This window comes from Ascidia mentula, chromosome 8 (assembly GCF_947561715.1).
Source record: "Ascidia mentula chromosome 8, kaAscMent1.1, whole genome shotgun sequence".
In the NCBI taxonomy this organism is placed as follows: Eukaryota; Metazoa; Chordata; class Ascidiacea; order Phlebobranchia; family Ascidiidae; genus Ascidia; species Ascidia mentula.
The window spans coordinates 16,960,697-16,983,435 of record NC_138573.1 but is presented as its reverse complement, the minus strand read 5'-3'; the positions used below and the strand labels follow the sequence as shown (position 1 = coordinate 16,983,435).

Genomic DNA, 22,739 nt, shown 5'->3' with positions numbered 1-22,739 from the left:
ATTTCATGAATATACGGAGTACGAAACAAAGTTTTCATTTTGCCAATCGCTTTACCGAATCCAATATGTTGTCGGCAATGGAAAACCATAGGATTCACAACCAATTGTAAACGTTTCTGGAATACTAACAACTTTGCTGGTTTGAGTAACCGATATATTTGCTGGTACTGTAGATGCATTGGTTAGCTAACAAATGACAAAAAAATCAAATCATAGCAGTAGGATACCTCTAATTATAAACGCCTTTTCCTCCTTGTCAATATCATTATTTGTTGACTGACAAACGTAACTTCCGGAATCCGCAACATTATCAATGATAAAATTTAATCGAGCTGTTTGCAAATACTTTGTATTATTTACAATACTCGTGTAGATATTAGAAGTTGTAGCTCCGATAACAGATTTATTTCTAAAATTTAAAACCAAAGTTACGGATTTGTTGTACTGATGCTAAATCATGTGTTTACCTTTTCCATGTAACGTTAGGTCTTGGAAACCCGTAAGAGACACAATCAACGTATTGCTGGTGAAAGTTTTCCGCAATAACTTTTGACGCAGAAAGTGTTATGTTGGGACGAACTAAAAACAACCAATATTTTAACCGAGACTCGAACAGTTTTTGGTCACTACTACCTTTCAGAGTGACTTCTCTTCTGGTTCGAGACAGCAGTTTTGTGTCCTGCGGTTTTGTGCCCAACATTCGTAAACTCCGCCATAAGTTGCGTCAACTTTTGTTAAGTGAAGGCGTTTCGTCACGTGGTATCGACCTTGTGATAATTCTTGCTGGGAAACCGACACCGAATATGAAAAGTTTGTTATCAAATTTCCTTTCCTAAAAAAAATAAAGAACAAAATTAAACCTCATCTCTACATAAATTAGGGTGAAATTTATGCAGAAACCCCACTGTAAAATTTTACATCTTACCAACGAATTTCCTGTTAAAAAGGACTAATGTTTTTAACAAGCGTATGATGGAAAAACTTACCTGTACCAATTAACCACAGGCCAGGGATTTCCATACGAAGTGCAATCAACCGTAACATTCGCCCATTGTTCCAAATCCAAATTTCTTCTGGATAAGGTGATGTTTACTTTAACTAAAACAAGATGATTTTTACTTTAAATGTATCCATGAATTTTGCTGTGTGCGTCTGGGGCGGAACGAAGAAGGGAAGATCGCCCCCTTAAAATTATTTGATTTTTTTTGTTTTTGTTGTTTACTAGTGTACTTTGTCTGGCACATGCATGACTATCTATGCGACCGAAATCGTTATTTCTGCGTTAAAATTAAAAAAAATTGAAAAACAAAAAATGTTGACTTACCAAACACTTGCAAATACTTCATTTCCAGTTTGGATCCAATCATATTTGTTACCATGCAAGTGTAATTCCCCGATTCACTCACATCATTCAATGTTATGTGAAGAGTGGATGCACTGTGGGTGGTGCTGACAGATTGATAAATGTTGGAACTATTTTTGTTGGAAACCGTTGCATCGTTTCTGCGGAATAAATGTCACTTGTTATCACATTTCCTCACTAAAATTTACTTCTTGCATTTACTTTTGAAACGTATTAGTTTTTTTCTGGGCAAATATTTTGTTCACTAAAATCAGGGACATTGAACTTTTTGGGGATATATACAGGTGAGTAGAGACGATTAGGGTGTGGTTAACCCACAAGATAAATATTACCCAAATGGGCTGCATGTACAACGGATTTAATAGCAAATATTTCTAATTGCAGTATAAAAATAAGATCTAAAAACGTGTTTTATTTGGCAGTGCGTGGTAAAAAACTTTTTTCCACAGTTGTAATCACAGATATCAACAAACAATTTATACCTCATCCATGTTATTGGGGTGGAATGGTTTTCTGATAAAGAGCAACTAACAGATTCATGATTTTCATAGTTTTCCGCAACTATTCTGTTTCTGTCAATCTCAATCTTTACTGCGTAAATGTAAATGAATGTAACAGTACTGGAACCCACCTTCATCAACCAAACTTGTCATGGTTACCTTCATTCAAAAAAGTGCTCTTGGAAAATTTGCATTTCGATTCGACTCCAATGGCTTCAATTAAAATGTTACCAAAATGAGATGGACTAACATCCTGGATGGAATAACTGAAGTCCACACCCGTGTAGTTGGTTGATAAAGTTACCCGTCTGTTTAGGTTGTAAATTGCTCGGATAGTTATAGGTTCTACATAAGGTCCTGTAATTTTTCCTTTAATAATGATTGTTTCACCGACAATTGCAGAGTATCTTGTTTGTGAAAATACGATTTTTCGTGGTTGATCTGCAAACAGCATCATGCCAGTCGTTTAAATAACAAAATACTAATAAACCCACCTTTGAACTCACAAATATAGTTAATTTTCCTGTTGCAGTCACCAGCATACCAACCCCACTTGATATATTTTTCAAGTCGAACACATTCACCAGTTCCGGGAAATATGTTATTTAACCAGGCTGTATATTCTTTACCGGTCCAAGACATTTGTGGCATACCAGTCAAACCATAACCTTAAACCGTAAGAAACGAACGACATGTTTTCCTAGGATATTTTTGACTAATATAGTTATGATTGTTATCTATTCATTCTTTGTCCACTTGGTTTAAAAATATAAGATAGGATATATAAGAAGTTTTTGAATATTTTTTTACTTAAATTAAAACTTTAATCATGGTAATTAATATGGGTTAGCCAATAATTCATGAAAAATATTTATGAAACGAAAACCTGTTCCTTTCCACTGGCAAAAAACAACTCCGTCCGGCCACGAAAATTTGTCTCCAAAACGTCTACCACCTAAAAAACAAGCTGGAAAACAAGAAAAAAAAATTGCTTTCTGTTTCTGAATAGCGTGATAAATTTTATTGGAAAAAATATCAAAACAGTTTTAAATTGGTACAAATGTTTTTTTTACTCATTCTATTTTTGTCGTTTGCAAGACGAATAAGTCTGTTTTGTGTTTCGGCATCAGGAATGCTCGCAAGGTTTCCACCAAGCTCAATACATCGTTCCTTCGCATCCTGCCAAGTTCGTTTGTCATTGGACATTGAAAAGAAACGATATGTGCATGGTTTCGATGAGGAACCTAAAATGGAACGATAACTGCCTTGCTCGCAATGAACTTGTACGTTTCTTGAATCAAAATAGTATAGGGTACCCTGCAGATCGACGTTGACCGAAAGGTACCACAAAGTGGAGACTAGTGTGCCTGCTAGTGTGAAAGCTAGCACAGTGCCACACAACAGCTGCACTGATGAGACCTTACAGGTCGAAACAGTGCGTGTACACACCCTGTCTGCAGCTTTGCAATATTATGGCTTTTTTTGCACATATGAATCAAAATAGTTAAAGAAAACACTTACAGCCAAACTCTTGAGATATCAACATAACCAATGTCCAGATCATCACACAACTGTGTACTGCTCTTGACATCTTTACTTGAATGCTAAATACTAAGACATTAAGGTTGGAACTGTCGAAATTAACAAAATACTGCTTCTGTCATTGGTGCTTAACAAAAAGATGTCAACACATTATTCAAGAAAGGTACATGTTTTCAAAGAGGACAACTTTCATGCGAATGCAAAGAAAGTAATCCTTCACTGTCAAAGTTACCCGAGTTAATGATACCAAATAAACGTGAGTGCGTCAAGTAACAGAAAAATCAATGGCTACAGCTTTAAAAAAAAGGTATTTTCACACGGATTTTCTAAGGGATAAGAACCATTCCTTATGCATATGAAGAGATATATTTCGACATAGCAACTTTAAGTTAACCTGCTGTATGGATTGTTCCAAAATATTCACAATGCAAGGCTTAAAATACCTTGCAATGCAAATATGCCATAGTTCAGGTTGCATTTTGCCGTGGGAATAGTTGTTGCGTGCTGGGTGGTTTGTTTGGGTCACAGCGGCCCTCACAAACGAGATACGACTGATCATTAGGCCTAAAAATTAATACTTGTTCGACATCAAAACTATGTCAGCAACGTTTCCAAATCATGCCTGGTTTGGTTTCAATATTCACAAATGTAGTTGTTGAATGTGAGAGTGGTACTTAAACTTTGAATCGTTGTAGTCAGAAATTTTTCCAACTTGCTTTCCCAGTTAGGACTAATGCTCATAAAAGATTGTATGAGAACGATTACCTTTCTTATGCCTTGTTGGAATAAATTAACATAACTCTGCGATAGTACAACACGACTCAAGCAACATTGCAAATAAACCTACATATGCAATATTACAAAGAACTGAGGCGTAAAGCGTCCTCCCAAAACCGTTTCGTGAACTTTAGGGGCCGCCTATACTGGCCCCAAGCTAGATCAGCTACTAAACTTTCCATTGTTATCAACCTTGACATTAGCTATTAGTCAGTGTGTATAGAGGCACAACATATCGAATTTATGTCTTTATGGGATACAATGCGAAAACGCAAATCTAATAATAATAGAACTGGTCTTCATAGGTTTTACATTTTAATATTTGGACGTAGTTGTGGGAACGACTTCAACCGAGCTGTTTGTATGATCGTTGTTTAGACTTCAAATAGTAATAGAACAAGTTCTAATAAATATTTTTAATTTCGGTTTACATGAAAAAATGTATTCTTGAATATAAGTTCAGGTGTAGCAATACAGCCAAGATGCAAAACTCATTGAAGTCATTAAAGAAACACAAAACGCAAAAGGGTGTTTTGCATGACATAGAATGAGTGGTTTACGTCAAGGTTGTTTCGCAGTCACTGAGTTTACCAAGGTATACAATCACTATTTTTACCTACAATGGACCACAGTGGGAACCTGAGTTCGCAAAGTTCGCTTTACCCGATCCATTTCCTTCTGAACCTGATTTGTGAATGTGAGAAAGTCGGTTGTTGTTTGTGGAACTCCATGACCGGGCCAAGCAATAAATATGGATCAGAATTGATTTAAACACTCACGGTTTTACTTTGGTCTGGATTTGTGAGCATTACAATTACTCTGACTTTTTGTAGCCAAACCAGCATAGTCCTTAAATCATTTACACTTGTGTCGATCTGGCCTTTTTGCAATCCACCTGTTCGGTTGTTTAAAACCCTAATAAAAACGTCAACTGTTTAATTTCCACTGCATTCAGCACGGTTAAGAACCTTTAATGTTGCATATTTTTAATGTTGCATATTAATGTTGCATATATTTTGTTAATGTTGCATATTTTTGACAAGATCATTATGCAGAAAACTTCTTAAACCCTGCCAAATACAATTTACCTCGTACTGATTGCATGTAAGTTAGTTTATTCAACAAAATAATTAAAAAAGTACCTTATATATGGAAGGAAGGAAGGAAAGCAATTGTATTTCCAGCAGTTGACTAGTGATTCTAAGGATAGACAGACTGTCGTATAGTGCTAAAAGCATTTGTTCAATAAATTTCCGCAAAAATTCATGCCATCATCAGTCTGACGTCAGTCAGGTTAGCTTTTTATCACTATGGAGAAAGACCAACCACTCCCCTTTAAACTGATAATAGCACAGGTTTTGCCGGAACGTCTTGAATAAATAAAACATGTCAAATTATAAATAATTAAAATTAGTTTTTAAACTCACTTTTGTGTTCACAAATATAATTGATTTTTGCGTTGCAATCACCAGCATTCCATCTCCAAGATATCTTAATCACAAGACGAAAACATTTACCAGGTCCAGGTTCTTGGTCATTTAACCAATCTGTAAATTGTAAGGGGTGCCACGAATACACCGGATTTACGATGTATCAATGTATGATGGAAAAACATTTGGTTCGTTGTTGGGTTGGCACTTGGGCCAAAAAAGTTTGTTTTATCTAATTTGGTGAATTGCGCATCTCAATATGATAAATGATATGTGACTCGTAGGATATTTTGCTGTCAATTTTACCTCAAGCAATTTTTGAAGAAGCACATAGACCTCAGAATGCAATCGTATGAAATATTGCTGACCAATTAATTTTATATTGAAGTTAACCTTTACATTTCCTTAATTTTGCATAAATAACTGAAATAACTAAAAGACTTAAGTCCCAATGAAGCAAATAGCAGAGAATAAAAAAATGATTTTCCCTGCAACTTTGGTTTTTGTACACTGTTTCGTCTGGCCAAACAAACTTATTTTCAACTCTTCTACCATCCAAATACCAATCTTAAGAAAATAAATCAATGTAATCTATTGGTATCTTTGTATAGCGCTGTTTTTTCGAAATATTGTGATTTTAATTTAATACAAAGACAATTACTTTTTAAGTTTTTGGTATTAATATAATTTGAAAAATATTTATACAAACTAAGCACAACTGGAAACAAACGTTGATTCCAAGTAACATATATGTTTATTACGCAAACAAACCCACAATACAGAAATCATACCAAGGTAACATTCCCGTGCACTGTATTCAGGGCAAAGTTTTGTAAATATATTTCTGACATGTTTATCTTTTGTACAACACATTATGTGTTGGTCGGGATTACAAAACTAGTTTTTTAACCAATAACACCAAAGACAGCTAACTGATTTTAAGATTTGAGGTGATTTATTATGTGAGGTAATTAATCAGATGGAATGTTTGAAATCTTTCCACCTAACAAAGGTAAAAGCACAACTTAAATTTTCATGTTAACTTTAGCGCTCTTATCGCTGTTAACTATCAGGCGACGTTTTTCTTGCACCCACATTATGCCAAGCACAATTATTGTCATAAGGAGGGCAGCTATCAACAGGGTTGGGAAGGGGTTGGACTTCTGTTGTTGGACGATGAAATAAACGTCGGGCATGACCTCGTTCAGGTGCGAATCTGTGTGCAAAGTATGTGTTTTTGCAACTTGTATGCGCTACGAAATAACGTTATATTGCAAATGTTAAAGTGTTGACATTTTCTCTTGTAGTATTATTTTTTTTCTTAGTTTTGTTGACATGTTTTTGTTGCAATGTTCTTGAAAAGAATTTTCTCGAGAAATTTAAGATTGAGATTTCTTCTTCACAAGAACATTGAACCTACCGGAATTATCCAGGCAGATCACTCCCGTCGTGTCCAACGTCATATCTGGGGGGCAGGTGCAGTAAGGAATCCCTTCGTCATCGTGAGTGCAGTCATGCGAACATTCCTAAACACAAATACAGATTGTGAGATTCCGTGTATTTTATTCGGACGGTTCTTTAAGATTGGAAAATGCTGTGCGAAATGTGCAGTATTCGGAAAAATGCACTAATTTAGGAGAAAGCATTGTTGCTGACGACTAAAACTTACCGAAAAACAGGAAATTTATCCGTTTGTCACAACCTCTCCTCTATTTCCATTATCGCCATGTTCGCTGATAAATCCAAGTCGTCAGCAACAATGCTTTCTCCTAAATTAGTGCATTTTTCCGAATACTGCACATTTCGCACAGCATTTTCCAATCTTAAAGAACCGTCCGAATTTCACTTAATGGCACGGTGACCCACAATTATATTCGTAACGTTTTAAAGCTCAACAAGTTTCCTGTCAACCTAAACCTTACACCACACAAACAGATCTGTAATTCATTATGTTACCCGCTGGCCAAAGCTTATTTTCACTTTTTAGTCCGCAATCAACGCAATATACCGTCTATTAAGCGCGATTATACAAAGAGTTATTTTTATACCAAGTTTAAAAAATAAAATACCAAGTTTTTGTTGCCTATAAGACTGTTGGAATATTCCTATAAAAAAAGGTTCACAGGCTTCGCATTTAAGGCATTGCAGCCAAGCTATGAATCCTATGATCAAAATACGAGGGTTGAGATCGCCAAATATAAAGGGCCTTCGCAGTGGGGCGATCCTGCCTTGCTATGCGAAAGCATGGTATTACTTCTACGTTGTTTAGACACAAAGGGTTGGATTTTTTCGTTTACCTTGTCGCACTCCTTCTTAGTCGGGACTTCAACGGAACCGAGACTGATTGTTTGTCTTCTCAGTTGGTTGGAAAAACCACGTCGTTTTCTGCTACCTGTACATGGGCTCTGAAAAAACAAACAGAAAATATAACGACGACAACTTCAGCAGTGATTTAAAAAAACGTTTTGTCGCAAAACACAAAGTTATAGCAAACCAAAAATTATTCTTCCAGTTTTTAGGGCATGGTTTAAATTTACACAAATCGAAGAAAATATTGAGAGGTTAGGAAAATCTTATTAGATCTATGTGGACAGCCTAATTTATATTCGGTCGTTTGCACATCATGAAACTTTTCGCCAGTAACCGATTTAATATGAGGATTTTTTTAAGTAAGCGATGTCTACTAAAACCGTTACAATTACGCAATATGCCTGGATTTAAACATGTGATTACAACAGAACATTTGCGTTATTGGCAACGTGTAGGTTTTAAACCATACACAATTAATATGCTAGGTTTCCCAGAATTAATACGAAGCAACTAGAAAGCCAACTAAATATTTTGTCGCATTGTGATCGGCCATGGAAGACTTACCACCAGACATTGGAACTCGGCAATGGCGTTGGGACACACAGTGACCTCACAATGCGGGTCTCTTGGAGGCCGTCAATACGACTCGTCCACACGAAAGAATTAAACTTGAATTCGACGTAAGGTCCGGCATAGTTGGTGATCATCATGTTGTGTTCCCAGGAATTAGTGTTGGCCTCACAACTGCATGAAATTCAGTTGAAACAATGTATGGAATTTTTGCCTTTTTCTTTAATTTAAACCGTCATTGGCCCGAGGTTCCTCAAACAACCATTTTTGTTAGTATTTATGAAAAAATTATGTTATTAAGTAATCTTCATCTGTTTGTCTTAAGATTTGGAGAACTTGGATTGGAGATTTTGTTAGACCTTGAGCGCTGGTAATACAAACAAGTATTTACAACAAAATATCGGGATACCGAAATAGTTGGCCATTATTACATTCACAAAACTGATGATGTCAACAGCGTAAGCGAAGTTGATGTTCCCAGAGCAATAAATAAGCCGACAACAATTAGAGGCTTAAAGCTTTTTGAATGACATCAGAATACGATTGAAATATCTACATCATAGAAACATATATAAGCAAATATATGGCCCACCTGTCTACGATGATATCGTATCGTTCCATATCACTGCTGTTTGAAGTAGGGGTTGCCCAGCAATTCAAAGCCTGTTGATATAACACATTTTTAAAACTAACAACTTACAAATAAAACGCACTTTCCAGATTCGTTAGAAGTTTGTCATTTTTCATCACTGTAATGCCAAAGACTTTTTTAAAGCTTGTTTTGCATGACAAGTTACAGTGGTTGTTGATGTCGATTTTTTGTGGCACATTTTTTTGGACTAAATAATAAAAAAAATGCACATAAATTTTCGGCATGAAACGACGAGGATTCAGCATTTAAAAAGAAACACAGTAAAAACGTAAAACAAACGTTTCTGTTACTTCTCCATCACCTATTTCAACGACCTTCCAGGATTGAAATATGAAACTTGACAAATTACAAACCTGAAGCACGAGGTCGGCCGACTCTCCACCTCTCACACCAAGACCGACGTAAACTGGATCCTCAACTGTCACTTCCTGGCTTGGATCGGTTTCGTTAAAGGCGGAGTTGCTGAATCTTGTAACATCCACAACAAACTCTCCCTGGGCTCCTGGTGCTTGAGCCCGAATGCGGCTGAAGAAACACACGTAGAGCTTGCGTTATTTTATTGTTGTGAGTCTCGCGGAACACGAAAGCAAGCGAATGCGAAAAACACGGTTTTTGCATTGACCTGCAGACAGTTGTACACACTGTTTCGACCCAGTCTCATCAGTGCAGCTGACGACGGTCTTGCCGACTGACTGGTCTTATATATCGAAGCACAACTGTCTGCGGTCACTGATCATTATTGGTTTATTGCATAAACGTGATTTTTGCAAGTGGATATGTGCCCTGGTTGTTTATACATCTTATATTTATAAAAATTGGTGCCATTTGGGGGGGGTGGGTGGGGGGAAAAGCCCTGTTTGGTGTTTTAGACCGGTTGTATAACGTTAACTTATCGCCTGTGGTAAGAATTGGCGCCACACATGTTGCCGAGCACTTCAATTACATGAGTAGTAGAAATATGACGAGGTACTGAACACCGAAGTTCTTAAACACAGAATTTTTTTTGTGTTGCTTGAAACATCAGCGACGATCAGCGACATTTCATTTTTAAACTTTAAGCTCATTTTTCAAGCAACACAAAAAAATTTATGTGGAAAACTCCTACTTCTGATCAAATATCGTACTTACTCGATGCGTAGATCGGATATTGTGACGTTGCGTACAAACGTGCAGGTGAAGTAGATGAGACTTGAGACATCACGTGATATTAAGCCGGCCGGATCGTCCACCGGTGATACACACAACGTGTAGTTCACCACAAGTAAATTCCCGCTTTCCTGGACACAAAAAAATGTAAGTTTTCAAAAGCAATGATTGGTGCCAGTTTATAAGGGATTACAGAAAACTTTATTTTCAATTAAAATTTACTTTCTTAATATCAATCGTTGTGTCAAGTATTACGGTTTTTAACCATCAAAAGATAAACAAGGTTGAATAAAGAAAGGGCGGAATTTTGAAAAACACCTTTAAAAAGTGAACAATCTTAAACATCCAGGATAGTCTGCCAATTATAAGGTTGTTAAATCTCAAATAACTTCCCAACAATCGCTTACTTCCACAGACGAGGCGCACTGGCCGAAAAACTGATCCAACACAATGTCGCCAGCTGTTCCAGGAAAAGAGCAGTTTGGGGGCGAACCACTGGGTGAGGCGTCCAGAAAATCGAAAGAACCAGTCGGACTGATTGGGGAATTGCTCAAAAGTTCGCTTGTCAACCTTTAAAAATGTGCAAAATTTTAATACGTATCAATACTTGTTTACAGCAGGCCACCTTCTAACCAAGTAAGCTTCTGAAGATATTAAAGCTTACTAAAATAACATTAAGACCAGCTACTAAAGCTACCAAAAAATGACAAATTAAAATGAGGGTACATAACTTGTCATACGAGTCATATTTGTTGCGTATTATCTATCGCGTGCCAAACATTTGTGCGATCATTTTCTCTTTCTATTTTTCTAGTGGCAATGTCTCAAAAACATGTTAGAAAAGAAGAAAACGAAGTGCAATGAAGAACGGCACTGGGGAAATATTTTCTGATATTCTGGTTAAATATCAGCCCGCATGCGACTTCCGAACTCCTGTTTCGTAAATAAAGTATCAAAAACAAGAGTACCTCCCATTCAAACACTTCCTACGCCAAATTTCCCACTTACGTAATTGTTGTGTTTGCGGCGCCACAAGAAATCATTCCATCGCTCGAATTTAAAGTCCTAATATAGTTATGATTGTTATCTATTCGTTCTTTGCCCACTTGAATTGAAAATATGGGATAAAGTTTTTCAATTATATTTTTTATTTGAATTCCAACTTTAATCATGATAAAATTATCTAACAAAATAGAACTGGTCTTCATAGGTTTTGCCTTTCAACCTTTGCACGTAGTTGTAACAACGACCTCAACTGAGCTGTTTGCATGATCGTTGTTCAGACTTCACATAGGAATAGAACGAGTTCTAATAAATATTTTTAATTTCGGTTTACATAAAAAAATGTATTCATGAACATAAGTACAGGTGTAGCAGCCAGACAAGATGCTAAACTCATTGAAGTCATTAAAGAAACGCAAAACGCAAAAGGATGTTTTGCATGACATAGAATGAGTGGTTCACGTCATTAACTTATAATGTTTTTCAAAAGTAAAATTCCGGCAGATTTACGGCAACAAGCTTGACAATTTTGAGACACAAATTTTAAAACATATCTAACGGCGTCTCGTCGAGTCACAGGTGTCACAATTACGAATTGTTAATTTTAAGCTGATTCTTGGGATATTGTGACATTTGGGCAATTGTCCCGACCGCGGATTTGAACACCAAAAATCCCAACGTAGAAAAACAATCCGAATATTAAAAGGTTCAATTCTTTGTCGGCTTTGTTGAAGCTATGAGGTCATCAGAAAACTTCACCGAGCTGTATATCTCGTTGATGACGTCACTTGAAGAAGGTGAACTGTGAGTGCATGATTTACATTTTATGCTAATCAGTTTTTTGTATGCAGGTCACAAACCATTTAAGTTGCTCAACGTTTTCGTTCAGTCCAGAAATATTTGTTTGGGTTTCGCAACATTCAACACTTTGTGCCATCAAGTGGTGCAAGAATATGTATTGCTCCTAGACAAATGTAACAAATAAAGTTAACACAAGTTAAAATAACTCGGGGGAAAGAAACACATTTACCGCATTTTGCACCATTTCCATTCTTTGCTCTCTCAGGTGGCAAACGGCCTTGAAAGCATCAACTGAGCCAGTTTGATTCAATTCCTCAAACAAATAAACAAAACCAATAAAAGTCCCACCTCTACATATGATGCGTTAATGTAGTCGTTTTCATCGCCCTCAAGTCCACGAAGGAGCACTCTGTTGTAATCGTCTACGGACATAATTGGTGTAAATGTTTTGTATTTTTGACAAGATCATCATGCAGAAATTTTTTTAATACCCTTCCGGGACAAGTTACCTCGTACTGTTTGCATATAAGGTAATTTATTCAACAAAATATTAAAAATGAAGTATTGAATGTGAGGAAGGAAACCATTTGTTTTTCCAACAAGTAACTCTGAGAATAAACAGAGTTCCCCATAGTGCTATAAGCATTCACATGTTTTATTTGTTCAAGAAATTGTTGCTAAAGCTTATGCCATCATCATCAGTCTGGCATCAGTCAGGTCAGCTTTATATCACTATGGAGAAAGACTAACCACTCCCCTTTCAACTGATGAAGAGATAAGTTTACGTCTGGAATAAATAAAACATGCCAATGTCTAAAACATGAGTAAATCGTTATTAGTGTTCCTATGACATTAAATGTTTTGTGAATCTTTCAACTAACCAACAACTTACATGGTAAAATATTCTTGTAACGATTTCGACATGGGTTGTTTTTTGCTGTTTCAATGCTGAAAGCATTTCTTGATTGTCTTCTTATTTTCTGAAAAGCAAATACCACATAATTTGTGTATCAACAATCTATGAATCTATGTGCACAAACCAACAAAAACTAAATGAATATTTTGGCAACTTAAATGGCAGAAGTTGTACACGTACCTGATATTGTGATTTGATTGCTTTATGTGAATTATCTGTGCTCTTTGTGTAAAATTCACTCAAGTAAAATTTACGTATCCGTGTGTTATAAGTGTCATCAGGCCCATCCTCTAATGGTTATAATGTAAACTTTTTTTAAAAAGGGGTTGATTCCTTAAAAGTCTTATCTTCCGAATACCTGGGGAGTACTACCAGCTCACTCCTTTATTCAATTTGAATTCTGACGAGATTTCTGATGCGTTTTTTTTTCGTTTGTAAATAGTTGCACATATTTTTTCCCTAAACATCAAATAATTAAAATGGGACAACATTTTTTTGATTTAATAAGATCGGAAAAGTTTACCTCCACTTGATTACCACACCTACAGATATGAGTAAAATAATCAAAACAGACAATCCAATAACTGTGGGAATGAACCATTTTGACACAAATACGTTGACACCTAACCCAACAAATAGGAATGAATATTTGCATGTTTGGCTAACATTGCTCACAAGACAAGCATACATACCAGCTATAAGGGCAACCTGCTGTGGGGTTGTAACGACAATACGTAAACTCTTGTTATTTGATGTAGTTCGGCATATAAAAATACCAGAATCGTTAACATCGGCAACATTTATATTCAGTGCACTTATCGTTTGAAATTTGTCCACGATAATGTTTCATAATATATTCGTGTTGACGATTTATTCGATATATTTTCAAAAAACCTAAAAATAAAGTGTCAAAGAAAAGATTAAATCTTAGCTTTTTCGTAAATTATTTTTTACCTGGTCCAATAAACAGTAGGAGTGTAATATCCGAATGAAGTACAAGTCACGTTTGTAGATTCGCCCACCAGCAATCTGGCATAATTTGTAGTGAGAGAAATATTTGCCTGAACTAAAAATGTTAAAACACTAAATATCACTAAGATTCTTTGGACGAAAAACATCACAGTTTCACCAAGAAGAGTAAAGGTTTCTGAGACCATTTTTAAACCAAATATATTGAAGGCTTTGCAGTGATAACTTCCAGCATCTTCTATGCGGTTTATATTTGTGTTCAACCAAGATATGGATTTGAATTCGCCGACGGTTGTACGATTTTGGCAAACCGAGGAGGTGTTAGTAGTGCAGTTTGCTACATGATCATTTCTATGGACACAACGTAATGTTGATTTCATGAATATACGGAGTAGAACAAAACAAAGTTTTCATTTTGCCAATCGCATTACCGAATCCAATATGTTGTCGGCAATGGAAAACCATAGGATTCACAACCAATTGTAAACGTTTCTGGAATACTAACAACTTTGCTGGTTTGAGTAACCGATATATTTGCTGGTACTGTAGATGCATTGGTTAACTAACAAATGACAAAAAAATCAAATCATAGCAGTAGGATACCTCTAATTATAAACGCCTTTTCCTCCTTGTCAATATCATTATTTGTTGACTGACAAACGTAACTTCCTGAATCCGCAACATTATCAATCATAAAAATCAATTGAGCTGTTTGCAAATACTTTGTGTTATTTACAATACTCGTGTAGATATTAGAAGTTGTAGCTCCGATGACAGATTTATTTCTAAAATTTAAAATCAAAGTTATGGATTTGTTGAATTGATGCTAAATCATGTGTTTACGTTTTCCATGTAACGTTAGGTCTTGGAAACCCGTAAAAGACACAATCAACGTATTGCCGATGAAACTTTTCCGCAATAATTTCAGACGCAGAAAGTGTTATGTTTGGACGAACCAAAAACAACCAACATTTTAATTGAGACTCGAACAGTTTATGGTCACTACTACCTTTCAGAGTGACTTCTCTTCTGGTTCGAGACAGCAGTTTTGTGTCCTTGCGGTTTTCTGCCCAACATTCGTAAACTCCGCCATAAGCTGCGTCCACTTTTGTAAAGTGAAGGCGTTTCGTCACGTGGTATCGACCTTGTGATAATTCTTGCTGGTAAACAGCCACCGAATATGAAAAGTTTGTTATTAAATTTCCTTTCCAAAAAAACAATCAAGAACAAAATAAAACCTCATCTCTACATAAATCAGGGTGAAATTTATGCAGAAAACCCACTGTAAAGTTTTCAATTCCAACTTTAATCATGATAAAGTTGTCTAACAAAATAGAACTGGTCTTCATAGGTTTTGACTTTCAACCTTTGCACGTAGTTGTAACAACGACCTCAACTGAGCTGTTTGCATGATCGTTGTTCAGACTTCACATAGGAATAGAACAAGTTCTAATACATATTTTTAATTTCGGTTTTCATAAAAAAATGTATTCTTGAACATAAGTACAGGTGTAGCAGCCAAGATGCTAAACTCATTGAAGTCATTAAAGAAACATAAAACGCAAAAGGATGTTTTGCATGACATAGAATGAGCGGTTCACGTCATTAACTTATAATGTTTTTCAAAAGTACAATTCCGGCAGATTTACGGCAACAAGCTTGACAATTTTGAGACACAAATTTTAAAACATATCTAACGGCGTCTCGTCGAGTCACAGGTGTCACAATTACGAATTGTTAATTTTAAGCTGATTCTTGGGATATTGTGACATTTGGGCAATTGTCCTGAACGCGGATTTGAACACCAAAAATCCCAACGTAGAAAAACAATCCGAATAACAAAAGGTTCAATTCTTTGTCGGCTTTGTTGAAGCTATGACGTCATCAGAAAACTTCACCGAGCTGTATATCTCGTTGATGACGTCACTTGAAGAAGGTGAACTGTGAGTGCATGATTTACATTTTATGCTAATCAGTTTTTTGTATGCAGGTCACAAACCATTTAAGTTGCTCAACGTTTTCGTTCAGTCCAGAAATATTTGTTTGGGTTTCGCAACATTCAACACTTTGTGCAATCAAGTGGTGCAAGAATATGTATTGCTCCTAGACAAATGTAACAAATAAAGTTAACACAAGTTAAAATAACTCGGGGGAAAGAAACACATTTACCGCATTTTGAACCATTTCCATTCTTTGCTCTCTCAGGTGGCAAACGGCCTTGAAAGCATCAACTGATCCAGTTTGATTTAATTCCTCAAACAAATAAACAAAACCAATAAAAGTCCCAGTTCTGCCGGCACCTCCGCTTGAAAAATATACTTGAAGGTTATTTCGCATTCACTGAGTTTACCAATGTATATAATCACTATTTTTACCTACAATGGACCACAGTGGGAACCTGAGTTCGCAAAGTTCGATTTACGCGATCCATTTCCTTCTGAACCTGGTTTGTGAATGTGAGAAAGTCAGTTGTTGTTTGTGGAACTCCACAACCGGGCCAAGCAATAAATTGGTAGTGAGTCACAACTCGTTGTTCCTGGATGCAAAGCGATTTAACAAAACAACGAAGAGCTTCTATTTAATCCTACTATACCGAAACATATAAGGTGTTTGCTTCTTCGATTGCCATTTTCCTAACAATGAAACCATGTTTGTTCAGGACTTTAAGCAGTTTCACGTTAACACGGCCGTACAGTTTAAAGGGGGCGACGCTCTGGGGCCAGTAATGAGCACACCTTGACTAAACAGTGAAAAGCGTTGAATAATACGCATCTAAATTAATGATAAAACACTCACTTTTTTATTTTGGTCTGGATTTGTGAGCATTACAATTACTCTGACTTTTTGTAGCCAAACCATCGTCCAGAAATCATTTACAGTTGTATCGATGGGGCCTTGGGTTGCAATCCACTTGTTTGGTTGTTTAAAACCCTAATTAGAAACGTTAACAGTTTATTTTCCACTGCATTCAGCACGGTGACGAACCTCTACATATGATGCGTTAATGTAGTCGTTTTCATCGCCCTCAAGTCCACGAAAGACCACTCTGTTATAATCGTCTACGGAAATAATTGGTGTAAATGTTATGTATTTTTGACAAGATTATCATGCAGAAAATTTTTTAATGCCCTTTCGGGACAATTTACCTCGTACTGTTTGCATATAAGTTAATTTATTCAACAAAATATTAAAAATGAAGTATTGAATGTGAGGAAGGAAACCATTTGTTTTTCCAACAAGTAACTCTGAGAATAAACAGAGTAGCCCATAGTGCTATAAGCATTTACATGTTTTATTTGTTTAAGAAATTGTTGCAAAACTTATGCCATCATCATCATTCTGGCATCAGTCAGGTCAGCTTTATATCACTATGGAGAAAGACTAACCACTCCCCTTTCAATTGATGATGGCATAAGTTTTTGCAGATACGTCTTGAATAAATAAAACATTTCATTGTCTAAAACATGAGTAAATTCGTTATTAGTGTTCCTATGACAAGAAATTGTTTGTGAATCTGTCAACCAACCTTGCGTTGTGCAATGAACAACAACTTACATGGTAAAATATTCTTGTAACGATTTCGACATGGGTTGTTTTTTGCTGTTTCAATGCTGAAAGCATTTTTTGATTGTCTTTTTATTTTCTGAAAAGGAAATAACTTGTAATTTCCACATAATTTGTGTATCAACAATCTATGACTCTATGTGCACAAAACAACAAAAATTGAATGGATATTTTGGCAACATAAATGGCAGAAGTTATACACGTACCTGATATTGTGATTTGATTGCTTTGTGTGAATTATCTGCGCTCTTCGTGTAAAATTCACTCAAGTAAAACTTACGTATCCGTGTGTTATAAATGTCATCAGGCCCATCCTCTAATGGTTGTAATGTAAACGTTTTTTAAAACGGATTGATTTCTAAAAAGTCTTATCTTCCAAATACCTGGGGAGTACTTCCAGCTCACTCCTTTATTCAATTTAAATTCTGAGGAGGTTTCTGATGCGTTTTTTTTTCGTGTGTAAATAGTTGAACATAATTGTTCCCTAAACATCAAATAATTAAAATGGGACAACATTTTTTTGATTTAATAAGATCGGAAAAGTTTACCTCCACTTGATTACCACACCTACAGATATGAGTAAAACAATCAAAGCAAACAATCCAATAACTGTGGGAATGAACCATTTTGACACAAATACGTTGACACCTAACCCAATAAATAGGAATGAATATTTGCATGTGTGACTAACATTGCTCACAAGACAAGCATACATACCAGCTACAAAGGCAACCTGCTGTGTGGTTGTAACGATAATATGTAATCTCTTGATATTTGATGTAGTTCGGCAGATAAAAATAACAGAATCGTTAACGTCGGCAACATTTATATTCAGTACACTGATCGTTTGGAATTTGTCCACGTTAAATGTTTCATAATATATTCGTGTTGAAGAGTTATTCGATATATTTTCCGACAACCTAAAAAAAAAGTGTCAAAGAAAGGATTAAATCTTTAAAGATTTTTTCGAAAATTATTTTTTACCTGGTCCAATAAACAGTAGGAGTGTAATATCCGAATGAAGTACAAGTCACGTTTGTAGATTCACCTTCCAGCAATCTGACGTAATTTGTAGTGAGAGAAATATTTGCCTGAACTAAAAATGTTAAAATAACTATATATCGCTAAGATTCTTAGGACGAAAAACATCACAGTTTCACCAAGAAGTGTAAAGGTTTCTGAGACCATTTTTAAACCAAATATATTGAAGGCTTTGCAGTGATAACTTCCAGCATCTTCTATGCGGTTTATGTTCAAGTTCAACCAAGATATGGATTTGAATTCGCCGACGGTTGTACGTTTTTGGCAAACCGAGGATATGTTAGTAGTGCAGTTTGCTACATGATCATTTCTATGGACACAACGTAATGTTGATTTCATGAATATACGGAGTAGAACAAAACAAATTTTTCATTTTGCCAATCGCTTTACCGAATCCAATATGTTGTCGGCAATGGAAAACCATAAGATTCACAACCAATTGTAAACGTTTCTGGAATACTAACAACTTTGCTGGTTTGAGTAACCGATATATTTGCTGCTACTGTAGATGCATTGGTTAAATGACAAATGACAAAAAAATCAAATCATTGCAGTAGGATACCTCTAATTATAAACGCCTTTTCCACCTTGTCAATATGATTGTTTATTGACTGACAAACGTAACTTCCGGAATCCGCAACATTATCAATCATAAAATTTAATCGAGCTGTTTGCAAATACTTTGTGTTATTTACAATACTCGTGTCGATATTAGAATTTGAAGCTCCGATAACAGATTTATTTCTAAAATTTAAAATCCAAAGTTACGGATGTGTTGAACTGATGCTAAATCATGTGTTTACCTTTTCCATGTAACGTTAGGTCTTGGAAACCCATAGGAGACACAATCAACATATTGCCGATGAAACTTTTTAGCAATAATTTCTGACTCAGAAAGTGTTATGTTTGGACGAACTAAATACATCTAACAGTTTAGCTGGGATTGCAACAGTTTATGGTCGCTACTACCTTTCAAAGTGACTTCTTTTCTGGTTTGAGACAGCAGGTTTGTGTCCTTGCGGTTTTCTGCCCAACATTCGTAAACCCCGCCATAAGTTGCGTCAACTTTTGTTAAGTGAAGTCGTTTCGTTACGTGGTATCGACCTTGTGATAATTTTTGTTGGGAAACCGACACCGAATATGCAAAGTTTGTTATGAAATTTTCTCGCCTAAAAACAATAAAGAGGAAGATATTAGCTTTACAAATATTAGGGTGTAACGCAAAAACCCTTCTGTCAAGTTTTACATCTTATAAGCATTTCCTGTTAAAATGTTACAATCTTACCTGTACCAGTTAACCGCAGGCCTGGGATTTCCATACGAAGTGCAATCAACCGTAACATTCTCCCATTGTTCCAAGTCCAAATTTCTTCTGGATAATGTGATGTTTACTTTAACTAAAACAAGATGATTTTTACTTTAAATGTATCCATGAATTTTGCTGTGTACGTCTCGGGCGGAATCATGAAGGGAAGATCGCCCCCCTTAAAAATATTTGATTTTTTTTGTTTTTGTTTTTCACTAGTGTGCTTTGTCTGGCACATGCAAGACTATCTATGAGCCCGAAATCGTTATTACTGCGTTAAAATTCAAAAAAAAAAATTGAAAAACAAAAAATGTTGACTTACCAAACACTTGCAAATACTTCATTTCTAGTTTGGATCCAATCCTATTTGTTCCCAAGCAAGTGTAATTACCCGATTCACTCACATCATTTACTGTTATGTGAAGGGTGGATGAAGTATGGGTGGTGCTGACCGACTGATAAACGTTGGAACTACTATTGTTCGAAACCATTGCGTCATTTCTGCGGAATAAATGTCACTTGTTATCACATTTCCTCACTAAAATTGACTTCTTGCATTTACTTTTGAAACGTATTAGTTCTTCTGGACAAATATTTTGTTCACTAAGATCAGGGGCCCCAAACTTTTGAGGATTATATACATGCAAGTAGAGACGATTAGGGGGTGGTTAACCCACAAGATTAATATTACTCAAATGGGCTGCATGTACAACGGATTTAATAGCAAATATTTCTAATTGCAGTGTGAAAATAAGATCTAAAAACGTGTTTTATATGGCAGTGCGTGGTAAAAAAACATGTTTCCACAGTTGTAATCACAGGTATCAACAAATATTTTATACCTCATCCATGTTATTGGGGTGGGATGGTTTTCTGATAAAAAGCAACTAACAGATTTATGATTTCCATAGTTTTCCGCAACTATTCTGTTTCTGTCAATCTCAATCTTTACTGCGTACATGTAAATAAATGTTACAGTACTGGAACCCACCTTTATTAACCAAACTTGTTATTGTTACCTTCATTCAAAAAAGTGCTCTTGGAAAATTTGCATTTCGATTCGATTCCAATAGCTTCAATTGCAATGTTACCAAAATTAGATGGACTAATATCCTGGATGTAATAACTGAAGTCCACACCCGTGTAGTTGGTTGCTAAAGTTACCCGTCTGTTTAGGTTGTAAATTGCTCTGATATTTGTAGGTTCTACATAAGGTCCTGTAATTTTTCCCTTGATAATAATTGTTTCACCGACAATGGCAGAGTAACTTGTTTGTGAAAATACGATTTTTCGTGGTTGATCTGCAAACAGCACCATTTCAGACATTTAAATAAACAAATATTAATAAACCCACCTTTGAACTCACAAATATAGTTAATTTTCCTGTTGCAATCACCAGCATACCAACCCCAATTGAAATGTTTTTCAAGTCGAACACATTCACCAGTTCCGGGAAATATGTTATTTAACCAGGCTGTATATTCTTTACCGGTCCAAGACATTTGTGGCCATCCATTCAAACCATAACCTTAAACCATAAGAAACGAACGACATGTTTTCTTAGGATATTTTTGACTAATATAGTTATGATTGTTATCTATCCATTCTTTGCTCACTTGAATTGAAAATATGAGATAAAGTTTTTGATTTAAATTTTGCATTTTAATTTTACCTTTAATCATGGTAATTAATATGGGATAGCCAATATTTCATGAAAAAATATTTACGAAACGAAAACCTAATTTCCGTTGGTAAAAAACATCTCCATCTGGCCACGTAAATTTGTTTCCAAGACGTCTACCACCTAAATAATAAGCTGGAAAACAAGAAAAAAATTAGTTTTCTGTTTCTGAATGCTTTCTGTTTCTGAATGACGTGATAATTTTTATTGGAAAAAATATCCAAACAGTTTTAAATAAGTACTTACGCATTGATTTTTTGTTGTTTGCAAGACGAGTAAGTCTGTTTTGTGTTTCGGCATCAGGAATTCTCGCAAGATTTCCACCAAGCTCAATACATCGTTCCTTCGCATCCTGCCAAGTTCGTTTGTCATTGGACATTGAAAAGAAACGATATGTGCGTGGTTTCGATGAGGAACCTACAATGGAACGATAACTGCCTTCCTCAAAATGAACTTGTACATTTCTTGAATCAAAATAGTTGAATAAAACACTTACAGCCAAACTCTTGAGAAATCAACATAACACACGTCCAGATCATCACACAACTGTTTACTGCTCTTGACATCTTTACTTGAATTCTAAATACTAAGACATTAATGTTTACATGTTTATGAAAGGTGAGATCTGCTGAAATTAACAAAATACTGCTCCTGTCATTGGTGCTCAGAGTTACCCGAGTTAATGATACCAAATAAACGTGAGTGCGTAAAGTCACAGAAAAATCAGTGGCTACAGCTTATAAAAGGTATTTGCACACGGATTTTCTAAGAACGGGATAAGAACCATTCCTTATGCATATGAAGAGATATATTTCGACATCAACTTTAAGTTTACCTGCTGTATGGATTGTTCCAAAATATTCACAATGCAAGACTTAAAATACCTTGCAATGCAAATATGCCATTGTTCAGGTTGCCTTTTGCCGTGGGAATAGTTGTTGCGTGGGTGATTTGTTTGGGTCACAGCGGCCCTCACAAACGAGATACGACTGATCATTAGGCGCAAAAATTACTACTTGTTCGACATCAAAACTATGTCAGCAACGTTTCCAAATAATGTCTGGTTTAGTTTCAATATTCACAGATGTAGTTGTTGAATGTGAGAGTGGTACTTTAACTTTGAATCTTAGCAGTGCGAAATTTTTCCGACTTGTTGTCCCAGTTGGGAC

General features: G+C 35.8%; 2 protein-coding genes across 2 annotated transcripts in view; both read right to left on the bottom strand.

Annotated features, from left to right (window-relative positions):
* LOC145912123 (receptor-type tyrosine-protein phosphatase epsilon-like) overlaps positions 1-15,291 on the bottom strand; it is a 33,711-nt gene extending 18,420 nt beyond the window's left edge. Inside the window, exons 1-6 of the mRNA XM_082999538.1 lie at positions 15,217-15,291; positions 14,969-15,138; positions 14,582-14,763; positions 13,964-14,075; positions 13,547-13,551; positions 13,190-13,299 (exon numbers count right to left, since the gene is read on the bottom strand). Coding sequence (XP_082855664.1) covers positions 13,190-13,299; positions 13,547-13,551; positions 13,964-14,075; positions 14,582-14,763; positions 14,969-15,138; positions 15,217-15,291 — 654 coding nt within the window. The remainder of the gene's footprint in view (positions 1-13,189; positions 13,300-13,546; positions 13,552-13,963; positions 14,076-14,581; positions 14,764-14,968; positions 15,139-15,216) is intronic.
* Positions 15,292-15,520: 229 nt separating this feature from the next.
* On the bottom strand, positions 15,521-22,189 carry LOC145912122 (uncharacterized). The gene is made up of 26 exons (XM_082999537.1): positions 22,067-22,189; positions 21,817-21,987; positions 21,628-21,705; positions 21,244-21,417; positions 20,909-21,190; positions 20,732-20,840; positions 20,212-20,390; positions 19,869-19,980; positions 19,553-19,752; positions 19,387-19,498; positions 19,146-19,327; positions 18,974-19,085; positions 18,703-18,893; positions 18,527-18,638; positions 18,260-18,462; positions 18,091-18,190; positions 17,926-18,026; positions 17,749-17,858; positions 17,534-17,621; positions 16,964-17,037; positions 16,775-16,909; positions 16,572-16,718; positions 16,354-16,514; positions 16,148-16,283; positions 15,978-16,081; positions 15,521-15,919 (listed from the first exon to the last, which is right to left on the bottom strand). Exons 1-26 carry the CDS (start codon positions 22,134-22,136, stop codon positions 15,826-15,828), a joined length of 3,537 nt encoding a protein of 1,178 aa, XP_082855663.1. The 5' UTR covers positions 22,137-22,189; the 3' UTR covers positions 15,521-15,825.
* Between the last annotated feature and the right edge of the window lie 550 nt (positions 22,190-22,739).